The sequence below is a fragment of the Diabrotica virgifera genome, chromosome 1, assembly GCF_917563875.1.
Source record: "Diabrotica virgifera virgifera chromosome 1, PGI_DIABVI_V3a".
Taxonomy (NCBI): Eukaryota; Metazoa; Arthropoda; class Insecta; order Coleoptera; family Chrysomelidae; genus Diabrotica; species Diabrotica virgifera.
This window is the reverse complement of record NC_065443.1, coordinates 36318189-36342997: the sequence shown is the minus strand read 5'-3', so window position 1 is coordinate 36342997 and position 24809 is coordinate 36318189. Positions and strand designations below refer to the sequence as shown.

The following is a 24809-nucleotide window of genomic DNA, read 5'->3' as shown; positions in this document are numbered from 1 at the left end:
CACCGACCCCAAACCGCCGCGAGTAATGAGTTTGCACTGATTTTGTTTTGAATTTTCACGAAACACCAGGAGACGAAATTTAAAAAATCTTGTCTTGACGTTTTCTTGACATTTTATATCTTGTCTTGCCTCAAGAAATTTTAAGATCTTGAAATTTCTTGATTACCCGGTCGGGTGATTCCACGGCGACCTTTTTATTGCGTTGCGTGCTAACACGGCCTTCACTACCACTGGGGGAGTCCCTGATCTGCATTGGTTTCCTGACGATGACGAACCCAAAATTGATGTGTAGTTGCATGCTTACAATAAACATTTTGTATGTTTTGCACATATTCTAATCTTAGCTGTCCAGAATTTTATAAAAATTGCTGATCCAAATCGAAGCAGTTTAGAAATCGAAAAGGATTTTGATTATTTGGAGGATGAAATCGAAGTAGAAAATGCTATAAATTCTACTATTTTAGATTTTAACTCTCCTGTAAGTAAAATTAAATACCTTGTAAAAAAAATCAAAAACTCAGGGCAAATGCAACTTAAACTTAACAGTGCTTGCGAGGCCATAAATTGTAAGATGACTATGCCAGAACTAGATGTGCCTACAAAGTGGCATTCAACTTTCGAGATGCTAACATGGGGCTTTAGTGTAAAAAATGCTTAAAACTATATTTTGTGACAACAACCAAAATCTAAATAATTGGAAAATGTTAGAGATAAAGAATGGTTCTGATCAATAAATTTTGTCAGTAGGTTTCTGAGAAGGGTTAAAACACTTCCTTCAATTCTCGAAGGGGAAAAATATTGCACACTCCCGTTGGTGGTAATTGGAGTAAATTTACTTTTGAACAAACTGAAAATATGGGCTCATGAACTTAATAATAAAATTGATAGAGACGCTACAGATGATTAATTATTTATATGGGAAATAAGCCACAATTAAAATGAAAAAAATAATTTTATTAACGTTTCGACGCCCAAATCGGGTGCCGTTGTCATTAATATTTTGTATTTTGACAACGGCACCCGATTTGGGCGTCGAAACGTTAATAAAATTATTTTTTTCATTTTAATTGTGGCTTATTTCCCATATAAATAATTAATCATAAAAATGCCACAAGGAAATAGCTTCAGAACGCTACAGATGAGCAATTAATTTACTGCATTCAAGCTGCGAGAGATAAAATACTGAAACACTATAACAAAACTAAGATATACTGTATTGTTGTTATTTTAAATCCTCGCCATAAAGTAGAGGCATTTTCCTCTTCATCTTGGGAAAAGCTTCTATAATCAGAGGCAGTACAAATTTAAACAAATATTTAAAGCTAACTAATTTAATAAATCTCAGAATGATCTATAGAATCCAATACAAGAGCCAGTACTTAGAAAAAAGAAGATAACGAATTTGATTTAGATATTACTTCCCTATTTAAAAAAGCTCTTACAATCTTAGAAGTATGAAATTGAAAAATACTTAAATGGGCCTAGGTCAGAAGATTCTGAGAATATACATACTTGATTGGTGGAGAAGACACGAAACTATCTACACGTCATTATCGAAAATAGCCAAGGATTTTCTCGGATCGCCAGCAACATCTGTACCTGCGGAAAGGCTATTGTCAAGAGCAACTCTATATATATAAATTCGGGTTCAAAACGTCCTCCGACGTTGTCCGATGCCTTGTTGCGAATATCTTCTATCATTGAAGTTTTCATCTTCTAATCCTCGTACACTCATTGATCGTCTTACTCCTTGTATCCATGTCGTTATTGGCTTTCCTCTTTTCCTGTTTTATGTAGGTATCCATTTCATAATTTTCTTTGGCAGTCTTTCCTCCCCTATTCTCTGAACATGTCCGTACCACGTTAATTGTTTCTTCTCAATGCATTCTACAACCGTTTCCTGTAAATTCATTCTCCGCTTTACTTCCTCGTTTCTAACCCGGTCCAAGCTCGATGTTCTACTTGCTCTTCTTAGGGCGTCCATCTCAGTAGCTTCTATTTTTCGTTTTTGGTGTTCCTTTATTCAGTGTTAAAGATGATAGAGCAACTTTAACAATAACAAAACAAAGAAATCAGCTAGGCGTTGACTCCATAAGAAGTGTTATCTGCCTTAACTCATGGCTTATCAATTCCGATTTAAAAATGTGCTAAACTTGTTATTTAAAATAAAATCTAGTTTTTATTATTAGGTATTTCAAGTTATTTTAAGATTTCTTGTTTTCTTGACAAGAAATCTTGGTATTGACATAAAATTTCTTGTCTTGTCTTGAAATCTAAAATTACTTCTTGTCTTGATCTTGTCTTGAAATCAAGACAAGATCAAGACAAGATCTTGAAATTTTCAAGAAGTTGGCGACCCCTAAGCCTACACGGAGAAAAACTTGTGGAAAATAGTAGAAAGTTATGGGATACCGGACAAATTCTTAAGAATGATAAAGCTGTTTTATGAAAACACCACAGCAAAAGTATTATACGACGGAAATTTAACAGAACCATTCGACATTAACAGCGGTGTAAAGCAAGGTTGTATACTGTCTCCCACTCTGTTTATTATTAGCATGGACTAGCTCACGAGAAAAAACATCAACGGTATAACTGAAATACACTGGAATATCTTTACATAAATAGAAGATCTTGAATACGCAGATGATGTATGTCTACTGTCAGCAAAGAAACAGAGCACGCAGAAAAAAAGTGAAAAAATTAGTCAAAGAAGGTAAAAAAGTGGGTATGGAGATAAACATGAATAAAACCAAATTAATGAAGATTAACACACCCAGAGAAATGGCCATACAAATAGAAAACCGAGAGTTGGGCTTGGAAATCAGTAGAAAGATTTAGTTATCTAGGAAGCATACTGAACACGACAGGAGGAGCAGAGGTATATTCAAACACGAATTGGCAAAGCACAGAGAGCATACTATATGTTAAATAATATATTGAAATCTAACGAGATATAACTGGACATTAAAGTGAAGATCTTCAATAGTAATGTAAAGGCAGTAGGTACTATTATACGGATTACAAACTTGGAGAATAACAAAACACAACGAAATATTCAATCCTTCATCAATAAATGCTTAAGGAAAATTCTAATAATATTTTGGCCCAAGCAGATCACAAACTTAAACTTATGGAAAAAACTAAACAAGAACCAATACATAAAGAAATAAGAAAGAGAAGATGGAAATGGTTGGGCCATACTCTGTGGAAACAGGAAACAGACACACCAAAACCAGAATTGGAACTCCAATCTCCAGGAAAACGCAAACAGGAGATAAATACATGAAAGAAAACAATTAATAAAGAAGCAGAAAACGTCGGCCTAACCTGGAAAGAAGTCAGAGAAAAAACACAAGATAGGCAAAAATGGAAAGAGATAGGAGATGCCCTATGTTTCAGTAGGAACTAAGAGGATAAGTAAATAATATTATTTTTAACAAATTTTGAACATTATTAAAATCATTAAACCGAATTTTTAAAGGAAAAAGAACTTAAATGTGTGGTGTTATTATAATAAAATATTAACAATTCAGTAATAAGCACATATAAAACTTCATTAACCCACATATAGCACTAAGGCACTATATGAAGTATTCACTTCTGTCGGCACTCTCCAAGTGCCACGTGCCGTTTTTGATCAGTAATTCATTAGCTATGTAATTAAAGATATTTAATAAAGATGTTTCACATATTTACCATAACTACATTAAAAGTCTATAAATTACGAGTAATACAACTATGTTGATAAACAACAAGCTATGCAATCTGTGCAATTTATTAGGGATATTATTAAAAATATTGAAAGCTCTTAGTGTTTTCTTCGATACTATCATAAAATTACCATTCTTTATGTCCAGTATTCGATATATTTATTTATCTTTGTATCTTGGTTAATGGTGTTTCCAAGTTACGTAGTTTTTGCAATCATGAGAATGTTGCAAGTGCATTTTATACAGTTAACTCGTTTCAAGATTATTTTAAAGTTTATTGATTGATGGTTTCTGTATATTACGAAACTCCATCAGTTTTATCTCGTCAATCAAAGATATGTGATTTAGGAGATATTGGATAATAGAAAATATAGAAGTTTTGTCTAGAAGTTTAATTTTATCAGTTAATCCTGGATCCCGCCTACTCTACCAAAAAAATTATTAATAGCAAGCTGAAAATTTTTTAATAGCTTAACGGTGCCTATTCGAACAAACTGTGATATACGGGAACACTGGAACAGGGAAAGTTTTAATTGTGAAACAGGTTACAGATTTCGAACGTCAGACTACGAAAACCTCCCATGTATTTTGTCGGACAGATCTTTCAATTTATTTGTTACCCTTTCATTAAACGCTCATGCAAAAATCAGACTGCTTTTTACCACCAATATAATTCCTGTCATTTGACATGTTCTACCTGTCGGATTTATTAAAATGCCCAACGTATTTGTCGGACAAACATTTTTTCATATACATATTATATAAAGTTTGCTATTGAATAAACTTAAAAACAACCAGCTAGTTTTCACAATCATAAACTTGTCAAGATGACACGTTCCACAATTAAAATCACGTTCAACAATTAAAACTTCCCCTGTTCCAGTATTCCCATACATTTAGTTTGTCCGACTAGACAGCCAGTGCCGGATTAACCATTAGGCAAAGTAGGTAGTTGCCTAGGGGCCCCGGCTCCAAAAGGGGCCTCGCAGGGCCCAAAACGAGAAAATAATAAGTAGATTTAAATAAAAATTATAAATACCATAAATAAAAGTGGTGGTGGACGTATAAAACTACATTACAATGCACTTTTTTATTCACATAGAAAGCCTATGTTGTGAGAACAAGTCGTTAATTAATGCCGTTCTGAAGTAGTAAGAGCAAGAGCAACAAATGAGTCAGCACCCCTCGCTACCCTCTCCTTCATTACCTATGCTTTTCGACACATGTCGGGCAAATACAATGGTTTTTAGGCTCATTTATCCAAGATTAACAAACTCTTGCAATTTACATTTCTTGTGCCGCACACTCGCTTTAGTTAGAGTAAGGGCTGCTAAAAGTTCCGTTGGATCCGTTGGAGCAATACCGTGTTTTGGATTTGTTCAGCCCGTTGTACAACTTTTTTTCAGCCTCTACCCACCGTTGGGAAGTTACAATCAAATTCTTAAATGAACCTCAACTAAGCGATCCCATTCGCCACGATCTAAACCTTGTCCTTAAAACACCAATCAGCACTAGATATGCTACAAGGTCTGATGCAACAAGAGCTTTGTCCAAAGGTTACAACGCGTTCAAATCTGCTCTCATACTCTTGCTGAAGACCCTAATTAGAAAGCTGTAAGCCAAGCCGCACACCAAAGAAACATGAAACGAAAAACATGAAACATGAAACGAAAAACATGTTTCATGAAAAGAAAACACTGCTAAACAAATCTCAAAGTCCGCCTACCAATGAAACGAGTGTGATTCATGCTCATGACACATTTTTATTTTCGGAGAGTTTCATAAATGGCCGGACATTATATTTGTTTAGCTGTGGTTTATTTCCATGAAACGTAATTTACGTTTCATGTTTCTTTGATGTGCGGTCTGCCTAACAGTTCATAAGACGTGTTTGTTGAAAGAAATGCATAAACATTTACAATGAATGGGTTTTGGCAACAATTTTAGAACTTATCAACGCTGTCAGTAAATCATTACAGATAAAAAAAGATTGCACTTGAAACTGTAGTTTATAGACCAGGGCGCATCTGTAAAAATATTAGTACATTTGGACGTTGAGAGGTGACTCAATTTTTTTTGCAGAAATTGCTTGAAAATAAATCAAATAATAATATTTGAGTTATCCTCCCTCTCAAAAAGGTCCAGAACATTGTTTAAATAATCAAAATGTCAAAAAATTAAGGAAAAATTCGATTTTTTTCTTCGTTTTTTCATTATAACTTTAAAAGTATTCATTTCCGAGAAAAGTTGTACTGACATAAAAGTTGCGTATATAAATTTCCTACAACATACAATTGGTTAAAAATTTAAAAAAATTATTTTTTTAAAATTTATTTATTTGTAACCGTTGTTACAAAATAGCAATGATTGCGAAAAAACCATACAAAAACAAGTATTCGCATTTTACGTTTTTAAACCATTTATGCTACACTTAGGACCTTCATATTTCACCCAGAAAAACTTTATGATACAGCAAAATAATACGGTAAATTTCATTAAGATCGATTTAATAGATTTTGCAAAATAAATTTCGCAATCCAGCTTTCGCAAAAAAATTCATTTTTTCAAAATGTTACAGAACTGAAAATAAAGCAGATATCAAGTTGAATTTTCTTTTGCTTATAGAAATTTACTGTACCTTTCATTTGCAATTTTGCAGAATTAAAATCGATTAACACCACGGCGTCAGGAATTTTTTTAAATAAACATTAATTATTGGTGCTGCGCGCAGGACAGCGGATAGTTTGCTCTGATTGGTCATTCCAATGACCTTTTGATAATGATTGATACATTTTAATTTTTATTACATTTCGATGTAAATAAATAAATTTGTTTATTGCAAAATAAAAACACATACTCTATCCTTTGAAATAACACTTTTATTAGCAAAAACTTTCTTTGTTCATATATTTTAACTTAGAGAATAAAAGTTTATTATTTTTAAATATATGCAATTGTTTAAACAATATTTCACAAACAATAATAAAATTAGTTTGACCTTTGTGGAATTAAAATATTAAAATACAACAAAATATGGAGTAAGAAAATAATATATTAGATAAAGGTTAAAAAAAATTTTGGTGGAAATCAACTTGTGTGAATCGAACACCGCTGTCCAGCGCGTAGCACCAAAAATTAATGTTTATTTAAAAAAATTCCTGACGCTGTGGTAATTAATCGATTTTAATTTTGCAAACTGCAAATGAAAGGTACAGTACACTTTTATAAGCAAAAAAAATTTCAACTTGCTATCTGCTTTATTTTCGGTCGTGTAACATTTTGAAAAAATGAATTTTTTTTGCGAAAGCTGGATTGCGAAATTTATTTTGCAAAATCTATTGAACAGATCTTAATGAAATTTACAGTATTGTTTTACTGTATTATAAAGTTTTTCTGAGTGAAATATGAAGGTCCTAAGTGTAGCATAAATGGTTGAAACACGTAAAATGCCAATACTTGATTTTGTATATTTTTTTCGCAATTATTGCTATTTTGCAACTAGGGTGACTATTTTTTAAATTTTTAACCATTTCTATATTGTAGAAAATTTAATTACGCAACTTTTATGTTAGTACAACTTTTCTCGGAAATGAACACTTTTAAAGTTATAATCAAAAAACGGAGAATAAAATCGAATTTTTCGTTCATTTTTTGCCATTTTGATTATTTAAACAATGTTCCGGACCTTTTTGAGAGAGAGCATAACTCAAATATTATTATTTGATTTATTTTCAAGCAATTTCTGCAAAAAAATTTGAGTCACCTCTCAATATCCATCTCAAAACAGATGCGCCCTGGACTATTAGCTTCTAAATCTAAATTCACTTTTGGAGTTCTTAAAATCCCAAAGAGATAATTTTGCTTACTACGAGCAGAAGGCCTGCGATCTAGAATGCTCTGAATATTCCGACGGGAGTAAACAAACGCGAGCAAGAAAACTACATTTTGATTATGCTAATTCCAATGAATTTATACACGGTGGACAAAAGATAAAGGTTGAAACGAATCTACCAATTTTGGATAAGCTAATTATTGAGCTGAGTCAGCTGAGTCAGTGAACTCAGTACTTGGTGTTTTGTGTGTTTTTCCAAAACTGAGTGATACTCAAATAAAGGAGTGTGCTTCAAAACTACATGAAAATTATACTGATGATTGAACCTGAAATTTAAAATGAACTACTGTGGTTCAAATATTTTATAGTCCATCTTCAGGACTTGTAGCGAAAACAATTTAATCTTGCTTCATAGTCTTTTTGGGTTATTTATGAGAACAAATGCGAATCGAAGTTTCAAAATTTGTCAGTAGCTTTTAAAATTTATCTTACGCTGATGATTACAAAAATGGCCAACAGTCATTTTCAAAAATGAAAATTAATAAAAACGATCACCGTTCAACAATAGCACAAAAAAGACTAGCATTTATTAGTACATAAGTAATATGTAATATTATATTTCCACCTACCTCTACCGAAAGTATACTTTTCCGGACCTGATTGTAGGGAGCAAAGTTGTACTTTTCCTCCCTAGGGAGGAAAATATATTTCCTCCGTAGGGAGGAAAAGTAAAAGTGACGTCATGGTATTTCATTCATGAAATATAACTTATTGACGCCCTGTACAATATCTATTTTCTATTACGTAAGTATCTATACATTTTAACGTTTATTTAAAAACACTCTGTATTTTGCAGAATGGTAAAAAACAGTAAATTGTTATTCTGATTTAACAATGTTTACATTAATAATTTGACTTATATTTGACACTTGACAGTTATATTGTACTTACTTGTTAGTTTTAGTTCTAATAAATTTTGTTGGTTAGTTACATAAATAAATTAAGTAAAAATGAAAAATAACTTGTTATTAATTTGAGGAAGGTGGAAAAACCATATGTATAACATGGGAGTAAAGTGCCTTTTCCTCCCTTGAATGATTACTGCCCTCCGCTACGCGTCGGGCAGTAAACTTCATTCTCGGGAGGAAAAGTAGCACTTTCCTCCCTTGTTATACAAATAGCTATTATTCAACGAGCATATGTAATGATGGGTATTCCTCACGATGATGAAGTTTGCGACACGAGCCTTTGGCTCGTGTCGTTATTCTTCAGAGTGACTAATAGCCATTACATGTGAGTAGAAAACTATACTTTTCTACGACCTTCTTTCTTTCATTAGTAGAAAAATTATTGTACTTTAAAATTTAAAATATCTTGGAATAACTTTTGTTATTTAAGCAAAATTATACATATAAATTAACAGTTTCTTGACTATTTCTTTGTATTATTTCTTCAAGCAACACGTTTCACAAAATGAAACAAAAATTTAAGATTAAGTCTACAAAATGTCAACTAACATAATTAAAGGAATACTGCACGGAGATGGAGGGGTTTTCCGAGGTTTTGGAGGCAAAAGACAAAAGTTTCCTAAGGAGCCTCCTAGCATGGGTTGTCTAGGGGCCTCAAGATTCCTAATCCGGGACTGCTAGACACCGTTAAGCTATTAACAAATTTGCAGCTTGCTATTAATCAACTTTTTTTGGTAAGCGGGATCCAGGCCTATATTTTGTTAACAGACACAGTTTTTCCATTCCCTCAGGCAAAAAATATTCATCTACTACTCTATCATATTTTGACGTTGTGTCAGCCGAAACGACTGGATTGTGACGTCACAAGCGGCGGCCACATTGGCGCATGAAGGGGTCAAAGTGTCCTCAAGTAGCTACCGTAGTATTCTTTTTCTCATGAGCATATTTCAGTGCGTCACAGTTTTTCGATTTCTTTCTAACGCATTAAATTGTATGTGACAGAAAAAAGGCACGTCTGTGATTAGAGACATTTATAACATTTATTCTAGTTGTCGGTAGATGGCGCTATAATTTAAAAAAATTATTTACGAATTATATAATATATCTACGAATATAATCTGTACAATTTATAAGACTATACAAATCAAACAAAATACCATTTTATAAATGCAATAAACACAATTGATTTGTTTTTATGCCAAATTGCAAATAAAATGTGACAACTGTCAGATTTAACTAAAATGTCATGTTAGAATAAATGTTATAAATGTGTATTATCACGGATTTACCTTTTTTTCTATCATTTGTGACGCACTGAAAAATGCTCATGAAAAGGACTTTAGTATTATTTTTCTCATGAGCTTCTTTCAGTGCGTCACAGTTTTTCGATTTATTTCTAACGCATTAAATTGTATGTGACAGAAAAAAAGACACGTCTGTGATTAGAGACATTTATGACATTTATTCTAGTTGTCGGTAGATGGTGCTATAATCTAAAAAAATTATTTACGAATTATATAATATATCTACGAATATAATCTGTACAATTTATAAGACTATACAAATCAAACAAAATACCATTTTATAAATGCAATAAACACAATTGATTTGTTTTTATGCCAAATTGCAAAAAAAAAGTGTGACAACTGTCAGATTTAACTAAAATGTCATGTTAGAATAAATGTTATAAATGTGTATTATCACGGACTTACCTTGTTTTCTATCATTTGTGACGCACTGAAAAATGCTCATGATAAAAAAGGACTTTAGTTTCATTTCATTAATTTTTAAATAAAAAATATTTTAAAAATTAAAGTAAAATTATTAACTCATTAATCATAATCTTTGTTTTTGATTTATTTATGGACCCTTTTGTTTCCAAGTTCGCTCATTCTATTCGTTATAACAGCTCCGACAATTTTATGAATTAAAAAAAAATGGTAATGTCATGTTAACGTCAAACGTATAAATGTTATGCCTGAAGTCAATTATACCCTATTCCACAAACATACGCCTGTTTTGGATTATTTTGACAACGAATATTTTACTGTGCAAAATAAGAAGAGCGAAAGTAAATTGCAAATTACATTGTTGTTTATTGGAATAATTATTAGCGCCATTTACTTTCGTACTTCTTTTGTTGCAGAGTAAAATATTCATTGTCGAAGTAATCCAAAACAGGCGTATGTTCGTGGAATGGCCCATAGTTCTTAAGCTAACGTCTAAAGGTGGAAACTATCGTAAGTAGGAATGTAAATTTATAGCCTTATATTGATAGTTTCCCACCTCTACTAGTTTCATCTCTTTTGATTTCCCAGCTTATTATGTTTTCCATCTTTCGCGTTATTTTGTCGGTTATTAGCGTACTCATCTATTATTTCTATAGCATATTTATTCCTATTGCACCGTAGTACGGTACCGTACACATTCACATCAAAAATTATTTTTCGTTATTTTATTTTGTTCTCATTTTCACAATCTTGTGAGTTTTATCATCGCTTCATGAGCATGAGGGCCTTGTAAATAGTGCCACTAACAATAAATAATTTTTAAAACAATTCAAAAATATGACACAAATTAGAGGGCGTACAAAGTGGATTCAGGAAAGGATACAACAGACAAGACCATATATTCACCATGCAACAAGTAATAGAAAAATCCTTAAAGAAAAATAAAAAATATATCTGAGCTTTTTAGACATGGAAAAAGCATGCGACTCAGTCAAAAGAAAAGACATATGGGAAAGCCTAAATTAGAAACAAGAACTGATAGAAGCAACAAAAAGTACAGTCGAACCCGCTTATTGGAATAGCCTTCGTGTCAAGCAAAATATTCCTATAACCGGGATATTCTAATAACCGATTATCGGTGGCTAGTGGAAACGTTTCGGTACCTCAAATTTCTATTCCTTAAAACGGGATATTCCTATAACAGGGATTCTAATAAGCGGGTTCCACTGTATATACATGAAAACAATAAATACAGTAAGAATGTTAAATATATAGTCATAACCATTTGAAACAACTCAATGAGTAAGACAAGGGGAAGTCTCAGCCCAGAGCTATTCATAAATGTAATAGATGAGATAATGAAAGAATGTAAGAAAACTTTCAAGAAATACTGCATCGGTTGGAACAGAATGCAAATGATAAACGCTGAGATGTGTATATTTGCAGACGACATAGTGTTAATTGAATCTAACCTAGAAGCAAGCAAATACAACTTAAACGTAAACAAAGCGAAGACTCAGATAATGAAAATATCAAGGAAACAAGGGACGGAAGATCAAATAGAAGTAAGGATAGACCAACAAATAATAATACAGACAAATTCATACAAATACTTAGGAACAGTATTCAACAACAAAGGAGATATCGAGGACGATCTTAACAACATAATGGAAAACACAGAAAAACTATTCCAAGCACTAAATAGAGGATTCCTTAATAACAAAGAAATATCAACAAAGACCAAGATGACAATATACAAAACAATATATAGACCTACTGTGACATATGGAGCAGAAAATTGGATATTAAAATATGACAGCAGAGCAGAATTCAGGCAGCAGATATGAAATACTTCAGAAGAACGATCGGAGTAAAAGAACTGATAGAATGAGAAATGAAGAAATAAGAGAAAGGCTCAAAATCAAACCGATACTCGACTCAATCAAGGAGAAAAAATTGGCATGGTTCGGACATCTAACCCGGACGGACAATAATAGACAAGTAAAAAGAGTGTGGGACGCCAAACCAATAGGGAAGAACAGAAGAGTAACAGAACAGTAATTTAATGAATAGGGAACTTGCACATTTTTTTATTACATAATAATGTTCAGTTTTGTATAAAAATGAGATTTCCAAAATTTTACGCTTCAAAAACTCATAATAACTTAGAAGTACAAATTTAAAGTCTTCTGTATTTTAAAATAGTTGAAACGACCCGTGACGGCACACAGTTTAACTATATGGTTCCTTTATGGTTATAATTAGGTATATTCTTCTTCTTCTTCTTTAGTTTATTGGCCTCCACCTACTTGGGTATACCTCGTCGCGGAATAAAGAAAAAATATTTATATTCTATTAACATTTATCGTATGTCATTGTAATAATATATACCAGTTTGTTGACATTGGAGTTTGATATAGGTATTGAAGGAAAGGAAAGAAGGTTTACTACGGAAAATTAAACCATTTTCTAAAAGTACAAGTTTTCTATGAATAGTTCAAACGATCAAAAACACTTGTAACGTCACATAACTGTATTTTCTACTGACGTTTATAACGCCTAATTTAAAATTCTGTTTACTTTGTTGGAAGAATGTAAACATATAAACGAATGACGTCACGACGCGTTTTGACCTGGCTGGTATAATTTGAATTTTTAATCGTCTTTAGGGGCCAAACGAAAGCCAAACAAAACTTTTTTATCTTTGATACATGCTTTAAATTATGTTCTGTTGTGATTTATAACATTTTTCTCGAATTTAAAATTTTATGCAAGTTCCCTATTGTATTATAAACGGTCCAACACCGAAAGGTACAAATGGGTCTACTGATTCTCTCTCTCTCTCTCTCTCTCTCGTTACATCCCTCCCTGTGGAGTATTGGGCGCTTATGCGTTTCTTGGCCAAAAGTGTAAGATTGCTGTCTGGCCGGGACAGCGCATCTTCTTTTGTTTTTATCCTCTGGATAAATTGTGAACTAATTCCCTCCACTCTCTTCTATCTTTTGCTCTCTTTTTGACTTCGCCCCATCTTAGTCCAATTTTTTCGAGTTCTCTCGTTGTTGTTCTTTTCCAGCTGTTGTCTAGTCTGCCTCTCTTTCTTTTCCCCTCTGGTTGGTATTCAAGTGCTTGTCTTGCTATGCTGCTTTGGTCTTTCCTCAAAGTGTGGCCGATCCATTTCCATTTTTTTTCCTTGACTGTAGTAGATATGTTAGTTTGCTTTGTCCTTTCCCATAGTTCTGTATTAGTTATTTTGTTTGATGATGATGATGATGATGGTGATGTTTGGCATGGAAACTAGTCCATTTGCCACAGATTTTTGCATATTAATATAATCTTATTATAAGTTATTAATTATGGTATATTACGAACTGAAACTTGACTGTTACAAATCTAAATTATATATCCGGAAGCGTATAAATGATTGCATATGAAAAAATGTGGAACGCTTCACGATTTTGCGTGTCATCCTTGCGCAGGGGCCATGCTAATCTTCTCTGTATCGTTCCAATTTTAGTATATGTACCGCCGAAGCGAGTACAGTTATTTTGTTTGGCCAGTATATTTTCAGGATTTTTCTTAGAGATTTGTTTACAAATGTTTGTAGTTTTTTAGTTGTATTTTCGTCCTGTTTCCATGTTTCTGCTCCATAGAGCAGTATACTTTTAATGCAACTATTAAAGATTTTAATTTTTGTTGTTTCTGATATTTCGTTTGTTTGCCAAATTCTATTTAAAGCGTTGAATGCGTGTTGCGCCTTTGTTATTCTCGTCTGTATATCCTTTTTGCACCCCCCGCTCCTTTCCATGATCGATCCCAGATATGTGAACTTGTCTACCTCTTCTACTTCTTTACCGTTTATCATTATTTTATTATTTGGATGGTTATTATTTTTTAGAAGTTTAGTTTTTTGTGTGTTTATTCGAAGTCCGATCGTGTCGGAGTACTGTGCCAATTTGTCAATTTTTACTTGCATATGATTTCGGTGTTAAGTTATCAGGCAGATGTCATCTGCAAATTCTAGATCTTCTAACTGTTTGAAAAGGTTCCACCGTCGTTCGATCGTCGATTACTTTTCTCATTACCCAATCTATCATAATAAGGAATAGGGTAGGGGATAGTACACAACCCTGTTTGACTCCAGTTTCTATGGATATTTCTTCTATTACTTCACCTGAATGTTCTAGTTTGGCTTTGTATCCTTCGTAGAAGAGTTTAATAAAGTTTATGATTTTTAGTGGTATCCCATATAATCTAAGGATTTTCCACATCTGTGCCCTATTTACACGGTCAAAGGCCTTTTCGAAGTCGATAAAACTCACATCTATATCTTTATTCCATTCATTTGTTTGTTCTAAGATAATTCTAAGGGTGCAGATGTGATCAATAGTGGAATTGTTGGAACTGAAGCCTGCTTGGTTGTTTCTCAGTTTTTTATCTAGTTCCGGCTTCAATCTTTCCAATATGATTTTGGTCAGCACTTTGGATGTGGCACTTAGTAATGTTATTGCACGCCAATTGTTGCATTTGCTCAGGTCTCCTTTTTTGAGTATTTTTATAGTCAATCCCTCTTTCCACTCCTTTGGCAATTCTTCGTCCGTCCATATTTTATTCAAAAGTGTATGTAGCATCTCTACTGACTGCTCGGTGTCTGCTTTTATTATGTCAATGGGTATATTGTCGATTCCTGCGGCTTTGCCATTTTTTAGTAGTTTTAGGGTGTTTCCAATTTCATCCCTTGTAATTTCTCCAGTATTCACTTCTAGCTCTGGTGCTTCTACTTCATCTTCTATGATTTGAGTTATTTCATGCTTAGCATATATCTCTTCGAAGTATTCCTTCCATCTTTGTATTATTTCTTTCTCATTTTTTATTCTATTTCCTTGTTTATCCTTTACTTCTCGTATATTTCGTTGTGCTTTTCCTGTTAAGTTTCGTATGATTGTATATTGTTTTCGTAAGTCGTTTTCTTTCGCTGCTTCTTCTGATATATTTAGAATCTCATTTATATAGTTTCTTTTATCTTTTCTGGCTTGTCTTTTTACTTCTGCGTTTTTGCCTTGTATTTCCTTTCAAGTGCCCTCTCTTCTTCCGATCCTTCCTTTTGTAGAATCTCTTCTTTGATTTTTTTTCTTTCTTCTATCAGTAGTAGAGTATCTTTGGCAATCCATTTTAAAATCCATTGGGTCTACTGATTAAGTAAAGTAAAGTAAGTAAATATGAATTTCACGTTCTTATAGCATTATTGTATTTTGTTGTGTAGAAGTACACCAATAATTTGTCTTTGACTTCATAGGTGTTATTTGGACTTCGTTCGTTCGTTTAAAGTTGTCCCGGAACACACAAAAAACATCATCCAAAAACACAAAGTCATTTTAGTCATACGTGAATTGAATATTCTTGAGATAGTAAAAGATTTAACGATTCTAAAATATAGCCCATTCGCCATTTTGCATTAAATTTTTTTTAAGATGAAATTCCACATTTGAAATAAAAAGAATCGAACTACGAGTTGTCAGAAGTACATAGTACAGTGGAACCTCGTTAACTCGGATTAATCGGGACCGCGGCCGATCCGGGTTATCGAAAATCCGGGTTAGCCGGAGAAAATGTAAAAATTAATAAAATACGGTATACTTACAGATAGTTGGTGTATTCCATGACCAACTATCTGACCAACCATCTATCCAGCCAACCTTGACTCGCAGTGAAATTTGGTTCACAATCAGATTTTCAAACATTTTATTCAGCTTGAGTGCTAATTCTTGAATAATTGGTCCAGACACTGGTAAACCACGTTTTGCGTTCCGCACAAAACCACACATACAAAGCGTCGTCGAGAGTCTCATTTTTAGCTTTATTATCTTTGCACCGATTGTCCAAACTGTCTTTTGTTATCATTTTGAAACAAAATTCTTGGATTTTAGTTCTATTTTACTTCCAATCCGATACTGTAGATGTGCCGACACCATATGATGCTGCAATTGTTTTTTAAAGATTCGCCTTTATCAATTCTACCTAATGCTTCTAGTTTCTTTTCAATTGTCACTACAACATTTTTACGTTTTGTTGCCATTACGTAAACAAAAAAAAAACACGCAAAAATCTGAAGCACTATTGCAGAACGGAAGCGAACAATACGACTGTACTACACATAATACGGTCTCAATCGCAACGATGTTATGTTATTTAATAACAGTGAAGACTAGACCATTGTTTAAAAAAGAATTTTTAATAGTCTTTTAGTCTTTTTTAAACAATGCTAAGACAGTTTGAAATAAATAAAGGATACTACAGGTGCCTGTTGTTTTCGATAAGTCGTGTGCCATGAGTCATTTTTACTATCGTATATGTAGTTCAAATTACACAAATACCCATTATCCCTCAAATATTATATTACATATATTTTTATTGTTGAAATGTTTGTCTGATAAAAATCGGCCCGGGTTAGCCGGATGTACGGGTTATCGGGGGAAGACTTATCGGGGTTCCACTGTACATATCAGCTGGATTCAACGACAAACAATATACAGGAGCAGCCTTCCTGGATGTAAGCAAAGGCTTCGCTTCGACAGTGTGGCATAAATGACTGACATACAAAATGGTAGATTATAGATACAGCGAGGCCATGACCAAACTCATCTCCTTGTACCTAAGCGACCGGAGGTTCAGGGTCCAGATAGGACCAGTTATTAAAAAAATGTTAAATTCAAAAAATGCTTTGTTTTCTTAACCCTAGAACCACATGGTAGGTTCGCCGATGACCTCACGGCATATTGTTTTACATATGCGTGATTTTGATGAACCTGTATATGCGTGATTTTGATGAACCTATATGTTGTCCGCCCATCTATTTTCAGACTTTCAGTATTTAAAGGTACGTATCCAATATGTTGGTGCTCCGTGCTCCGTGTGGATACGGCATGCGCTCCTCTATACAATATAAACCGCCACCGATTCAATCGATTGGATCGCCGAGGGTGAGCGCCGCTCAGGGCGATCTCGACCCTCGGCGATCCAATCGGTGGCGGTTTACATGTAGAGGAGCGCATGCCGTATCCACACGGAGCACGGAGCACCAACATAATGGATACGTACCTTAACATGACTCGTAACTAGTGATGCGTTATTTTATGAAAGTTAATATATTTAGTCGTATTTGCAACACATTTCTGATTTTTGACCCCTCCTGAGGATAGAAAAAGCCGCCATATTTGTGTTTACTATGCAAAAAATATATCTGCAAAATTACAATTTAAACTTTTCCTTAAATATCAATTTAAGTATTCGTAAAGATTATAAATAATATAAAGATAAACCAATTAACTTGGTTTTTAATTATCTTTGGCATCCCAAAAAGTATACAGTGATGAGCGCGCTAATAACCGGCAAAATAGCGTAAAAGATGGAAAACATATATTAAATTGTGAGATAAAAAAAAAATAAAAGTAGTAGAGGTGTTAAAATTAGCTTTAGTAACATATACATTGACATTATATTGATTGTTTCCCACCTTTAGACGTATCAGAGGAGTATGTAAACTAAAATGCATTTCTCAAACTCGTCTGATACGCCTAAAGGTGGGAAACAATCAATATAATGTCAATTTTTAACTTACTATCGCTAAATTTAACACCTCTACTAGGTGCATCCCTTTTTATCTCACAACTTATTATGTTTTCCATCTTTTTCGTCATTTTTCCGGTTATTAGTGCGCTCATCTCTGTATATCAAATTTGATATAAGTGCTTTTATATTTTGACTCACTCCGTATATTAGTTTGGCGTATTGTTATGTAACAATAGAATTTCTGACTAGACATCAAATCATTTAGTAATTTTTTTGTTATAAGTTTGAAAAATATTGAAATGTCGTTTTTTTTTGACAAATATTTTCGGGTCGCCGGTGAAAATCGTTCCACTAATTTCACCTTGTGGTTCTAGGGATAACATTGATTTTATGTCATATCTTATAATATTAAGGTAATATATGTTTAATATATTCAATCATTACCTTTGGCGTATACACATTCAAGTACAGGCAGTCTTCTTCTCCTGATATTTTGGGAGATCTTCTATACACATCTCTTTGAGGACATTCGGCATGAACACCAGTGGCGTTCAGTTGTCCCTCCCAAGGATCATTTGGAACTGGTGGCTACAAAAAAAAGTAAAATATTAAAAAACTCTGAATATAAAACGTTTAAAGTTAAAATATTTCGCTAAAATGGATGTCTTAAAATATAACAAATAGTAATAACATTTTTTGATACAGGGTGTTTCATTGCGAAACGGAAATACATTAATGGTGAATAGAGGTCACCGAGTCGGTTCTAGATATACTACATTTTGTGCCCTACCGACTTTTATAACCGAGTTACAGGGTGTTTTGTCGATTTTTCCCATTTCTTTCCTACGTCATAACTTTGGAACCGCCCTGTATATTTTTTTTGATATTTGGTACATATATGTCTCATTCAAAACCCAAACGACCGACATACTAACCATAAGAAAAATCCGGACCAGGTCCGGATTAACAAAAAATTATAAAGTAATTTTGAGCTTAAAACAACACCTTGTATATTAAAATTTTGAAAATCTGTTTGCATATTTGAAAAGAGCACAAAAACCAAATTTAATGATTCGCTTCAATTTTTCGGCAGACTATTTTATGAATTTAATTTTGAAATTATATTGAATTTTTTAAGAACTCTGACATTAAAAAGCTGGTATTATTAAGTTTTAGTTATAAATTATTAAAGTTAATGAATAGATACTCATTTTAAAAATAATCAATACTTATCTACCACATTGGAACGACCCAAATACTAATCACAAGAAAAATCCAGATCCGGATTAACAAAAAAAAATATGAAGTAATTGTGAGCTTGAAACAACACCCTGTATATTGAAATTTTGAAAATTTGTTGGCATATTTTAAAAGAGAATAAACACTGCGTTAAAAGGTGCATGTCAAATTTTTGCGCAGATAATTTAATTACGGCAATTTGGAAAGCATATTAATTACTTCTGTCACGGTGACAAGAAGTTGCCAAAAAAATTAAGGTAATTAGAAAATCGATTCGAAATCTTTTAAAACGAGCAAGTAAATGCATCGAGCAAAACGGCGGACATTTTATGCAACTGCTATAGTTCAAATATTTTTAATTTCTGTCAAATTGTTGAATTGTTTAAACGATTTTTTTTTATTAGATATAGCTGTTTTTTTAATTCTTTACTAAATCATTAAAATATCCCAATTCTCGCAATTCTAATTTTGAATGATGTGCATACAGCTTCAAATCCAGAAAATCCATGAAGCCAGCGTAGTAAATAAATATTAAGTATTTTTAAAATGAGTATTGATCCATTAACATTAAATTATTAAAAGTTAGATAATAATATGTACCTGGTTTTTAATCTCAGAGTTCTTTAAAATTTCAATATAATTTCAGAATTGATGTAATTAAATCATCCGCGCAAAAAATAAATTAAAATTAACCTTTAATCACAGTTTTTATGCTCTTTTAAAATGCGCAGACAAATTTTCAAATTTCAATAAACAGGGTGTTGGTTCGAGGTCAAAATTACTTTATATTTTTTTCACAAGGAAAAAGTTTTCCTGTAGTTGGCTGTATACCATATAATACAAAAAACAGTAAAATCCTGTATAAAAGGTATATTTAAAATCCCTCAAAAGGGTCACATCAAAATCACAACAAAACTAGTTTTCGACTGGTTTACCAGTCATCATCAGTTTGCTAATCCGGACCTGGATTTTTCTTGTCATTAGTAATTGGGTCGTTCCAATGTAGTAAATAATTATTGATTATTTTTAAAATGAGTGTTTATTCATTAATTTAATAATTTATAATTGAAAGTTAATAATACCTACTTTTTAATGTCAGAGTTCTTAAAAAAATCAATCTAATTTCAAAATTAAAGTAAAAAAATTGTCTGGCCGAAAAATTAAAGCGAACCAATAAACTTGGTTTTTTGTGCTAATATGCAAACAGATTTTCAAAATTTTAATATACAGGGTGTTGTTTTAAGGTCACAATTACTTTATAATTTTTTGTTAATCCGGACCTGGATTTTTCCAGTGATTATTATGTCGGTCGTTTGTGTTTAGAATGAGACATATGTCTACCAAATATAAAAAAATATACAGGGTGGTTCTAAAGTTATGGCTTAGAAAAGAAATGAGCAAAGTTGACAAAACACCCTGTAACTCGGTTATACAAGTCGGTAGGGCAAAAAATGTAGTACATCTAGAACCGCCTCGGTGACCTCTATTCGCCATTAAAATATTTCCGTTTACCAATGAAACACCCTGTATAATTTGTTTCTAATAATATATTATGATTGTAGAATTTTGTTTCTACAAGATTATACAGTGAGCACGTGAAGGTTGGAATAAATTCATTTTTTCATGAATGGGCCATTTTGGAAATAAATCCCAAAACATGTCAATTTTTATTTTTAATTTACGACTTTTTGGCACATAGGTACATCATACTAGTGACGTCACCCATCTGGGCGTGATGACGTCATCAATGATTTTTTTAAACGAGAATGGGGGTCGTATAGTAGCTCATGTGAAAGATAATTCTCTATTCAGTAATATAAACATTAACATAATTATTTATACAGGGTGTCCAAAAAAATTGTTTTTGAATTCAATTTATTGACGTAAAAAGAAGAATGTGTGTAATTTATTCAATTCAAAATACATTTTACTGCTATCAGAAAACAGGAAAAATGTTTATTTGATAAATAAATATTGTTTTTTGCTTAAATTCAATATTAATGCAGCCACCCACCTGACTCTTGACAGTTTGAACATTTAATTTAAGCGAAAAGCAATGATTACTTCTCAAATAAACATTTTTTTCTGTTTTCTGAGAGCAGTAAAATGTATTGTGAATTAAATAAATTACATACATTTTTCTTTTTGTCAATAAATTTAATTCAAATTTTTTTTTGGACAACCTGTATAAATAATTATGTTAATGTTTAAATTACTAAATAGAGAATTGAATTACCTTTCAAATGAGCTACCATACGACCCCTATTCTCATTTAAAAAAATCATCGATGACGTCATCACGCCCAGATGGGTGACGTCACTAGTATAATATATATGCCAAAAAGTTGTAATTTAAAAATAAAAATTGACCTGTTTCGGGATTTTTTCCAAAGTCGTCCGTTCTCGTGAAAATGAATTTATTCCAACCTTTACGTGCTCACTGTATAATATAAATGTATGTACACGGAATTGCCAGGAACACGAATATCGAAACAGTATTTCAAAATTTTTCATTCCCATGTTATTAAAAAATCAAGTTATAAACAAATTACAAAAGTTTTCAAACGCCATTTTGAATGGGGAAATAAGCCATTTGGAAAACTAGTAACATTTAATAAACAAATTAAATAGCTGCCTTTAGATCGAAAAAATCCGAAAGGTTGTGGGTTCGAATCTCACCAGGCAGGGTCGGAAATTTTTCATTTATTATAAATTAATAAATGAATATAGTTTCTGTCCTTGTGGGATCGGTACTCACCGGAGGGACCGCAGACGTTCGGACACAATTAGCATCTCTTTGCAAAGACAATGACGTCGACTTTGCAAAGTAACAAGACACTTACTCAACACACACACTACACATGACACAAGGTACCTAACTGTTCAAAATTACCGTACCTACCATGCAAATTGCCATTAGTTGTCGAGGCATTAGCTAAATAAAAAAATAAAAATTAAATAGCTCATAAACTGTTGAATATTTTTCAACCAAATTTTTTTGCTTTATATTGGTAATAGAAAGCAAATTTTCCTGCAAAATATTATATTTTATACTGCTTATTTATAAAATTTATTTTTCAAGCTTTATTAATAATTATTTAAATAAATTAAGAGTCAAATGTAATTTAGTAAGTCTTAAATGAAAACTTCTTCGTTCAATTCTGTAGAAAAGAATTGTAAAACCTTCATTAAAATATGAATTACCGCATCAGCTAAAAGAGTAAATTGTATGTAAAAATTAGCCATTTTTATTATAATCAATGATCCCCTTATAAAAGCAGTTATATTTTGAATTTAGTATTTAGTATTTGTTTCTGTTTTCCCTTTATGTCTAATTACAATAAAATTAGTATTCTTAAACTTTCATTGTATGCTGTAATATCTGGTACCAGATCAGTATCCAATTCTGACGTAACAAATTTTTTCGGACGAACACCTTGACTCTTCAATTAACCATCAATTTTGAAACATTGAAACGTCTCACATCACATTTAAATCCATTAAAAACTTGCTTCCTGGCTTCTTACAAATTCGGCAATCGCGTATAAATTATCTGGTGAAGGTCAAACTTTGTAAAAAAAATTATTGCCAATTGATATTGTTAACGGTGTTTAAGAAAATTGTTATTGTAAAAATCGTAGTTGCCAAAAGAAAAGTACTTTGTTTTTTTTTTCAAAAAAATAATTGGCTGTTCTTTATTTTCTATTTTATTATAGACGATTATTATTTATGATAAACATTTTTGTTGTCAAATTGTAGTTAACCTATTTTAGAGAGATTATTTTTCTGTTGTACCCCTATTATTATTACATGGCATTTAGGGCAATAAAAACACCGGAATAAATCAATCTTTAAATACATCACCTAGAGACTTGCAATTTTTGCATTGTGTTCAGGATGACATCCGGAAAAAAGTCTACAATAGAAAAGTGGGTGGAAACTCATCATTGCATTTTAAAGTGCATGACATGCCTACAAAAGTAGATTAACATGTCAAAATCAGTATACTACCGGCCAGATTTTGTTATTCAGGGGGTTTTGGGGTCACCGAACATGAATACGCAATCAGAACCGACCCCTGAAGCACCTGGTGCTCAGGGCTACTGCTAAGGCACGTCATCTGAAGTTTAGGGGGTTTTCGGCACTCAATTGATGCAAACAGATTACTCGGATCTTTTTGGGATCGCTGAACACGAATACGACATCAGAGCCGCCCCCCGTAGCACCTGGTGCCCAGGGTCATTGCTGAGGCTCGTAATCTTCTGGAGTTTCGAGGGTTTTGGGCGCTAAATTGATACAAAGAGATTAGTCGAACGGTTTTTTCGAATTAGTTCGAATGGTAGAAACTGAATAGAAGTCAGTTATAAGAATTAGAAAATGGCTTATTATGAAAAATATTATAAAAACCAGAGTTAGAACATGGTCTGGTTGTAAAAAGATGCTATAAGATCAATAAGATCATGGCAATATTTAAAAAATATATATAAATTAAAACTAGAGACAAATACATATCTATGCACACATACTGGTAAAAAACAAACGCTATGAGCTACTTTTCTTGAGGAAACATGATTGTTGTATGATGTAGTGCCTGGAAAATTTTTCTGTATTTATAAAGAAATAAGAAGTTATTCGAGTACATGACAACTTAAAAAAATGTGAATGATGAAATACAAGCTAGTGTTACGATAAGGACAGGTGAAACTGAAAATATGTAGAGAAATAAGGTCGAATTGTGTCAAGGCTCAGAACTAAGTCAATGTGCACTTACATTAGTGTTACATCAGATAAAAGGAAAACTCCAAGGAAACATTTCATGCTTTTTCTTGACATTCCTTGCTTTTTATTGTATGCTAACGGTATGGTGAATTGAAAAACATGCAAATGGAATTAAAGCAAAGGATGAAGCAGTAGACATTGGTTAAGTACAGGTTTAAATCTGTTTATGAGAAAAAGAGGCTATCTAAATAGTAATTGAGGCGCTCAGAGCAACAGTGGCCTAACCCACAACCCACAATTTTAGCAAAACGCTTTTATTACATTACAGTTATTCCTTATTTAAGCATTGTCAGATGCAGAGTGCCTCAAGCATTGGTTGCATTAGCCACTCTGCATCCGAAAATACTTAAATAAAAAACTGTCATTTTTTCCATGCAGAATTACCCCTTAAAGTTTGGAGCACACCCTGTATTGATGAAAAACATGGCTAGTTGTTAAAGTACCTAACTTTTTTATTATCCAACCTAAGCGAATAAATCAAATATCAGAATCTTAAGAAAACATGAGGCTAAAATAGTTGGGTTTTAATTTCGGTATTTTATAAAAATGCTAGAATATTCCATATGGTGACGCAAACTTTGAGAAAAAATCACAGTTTGATTGGTACACCCGGTATACAATGAAAATTTACCTGTCTAGCAACAATATGATCACAGCGATATTGTTAAAGAATAAAGCTATGCTATAACATATTAAAAAATCAACAAGACAACAGGTTTAGGAAATTCGAGACATCAAAAATGACCAATTTTTAAAGTGGTCCGTTAGTTTTTTGGAGTAGTGTACAAAGAAGTATGAGACAAAAGCGTAAGTGAAGCAGTTTCAAAATGTATAATTTTATTTGTTAAAAATTTGTGTAAACCTGCTTATTTAGAACAATTATTCAACAAATAAAAAATTTCTTTTTTATTTTAAATCAATTTATTCTTTAGTTGAGGTTTCCGTGGTAAACCTTGGGCGAACTTTTTACTGTAATATTATAG

The 24809-nt window shown here is 32.5% G+C and overlaps 1 protein-coding gene and 1 non-coding gene across 2 annotated transcripts in view; both read right to left on the bottom strand.

Moving 5' to 3' along the window:
- The window catches only part of LOC114331386 (juvenile hormone esterase), a 132436-nt gene that overhangs the window by 97161 nt on the left and 10466 nt on the right, over positions 1-24809 (bottom strand). Inside the window, exon 2 of the mRNA XM_028280963.2 lies at positions 18254-18397. Within this exon, the coding sequence (XP_028136764.2) occupies positions 18254-18397 (144 nt within the window). The remainder of the gene's footprint in view (positions 1-18253; positions 18398-24809) is intronic.
- On the bottom strand, positions 13675-13781 carry LOC126879307 (U6 spliceosomal RNA). Its single transcript, XR_007696045.1, has one exon. It is a non-coding gene; the product is annotated as a U6 spliceosomal RNA (small nuclear RNA).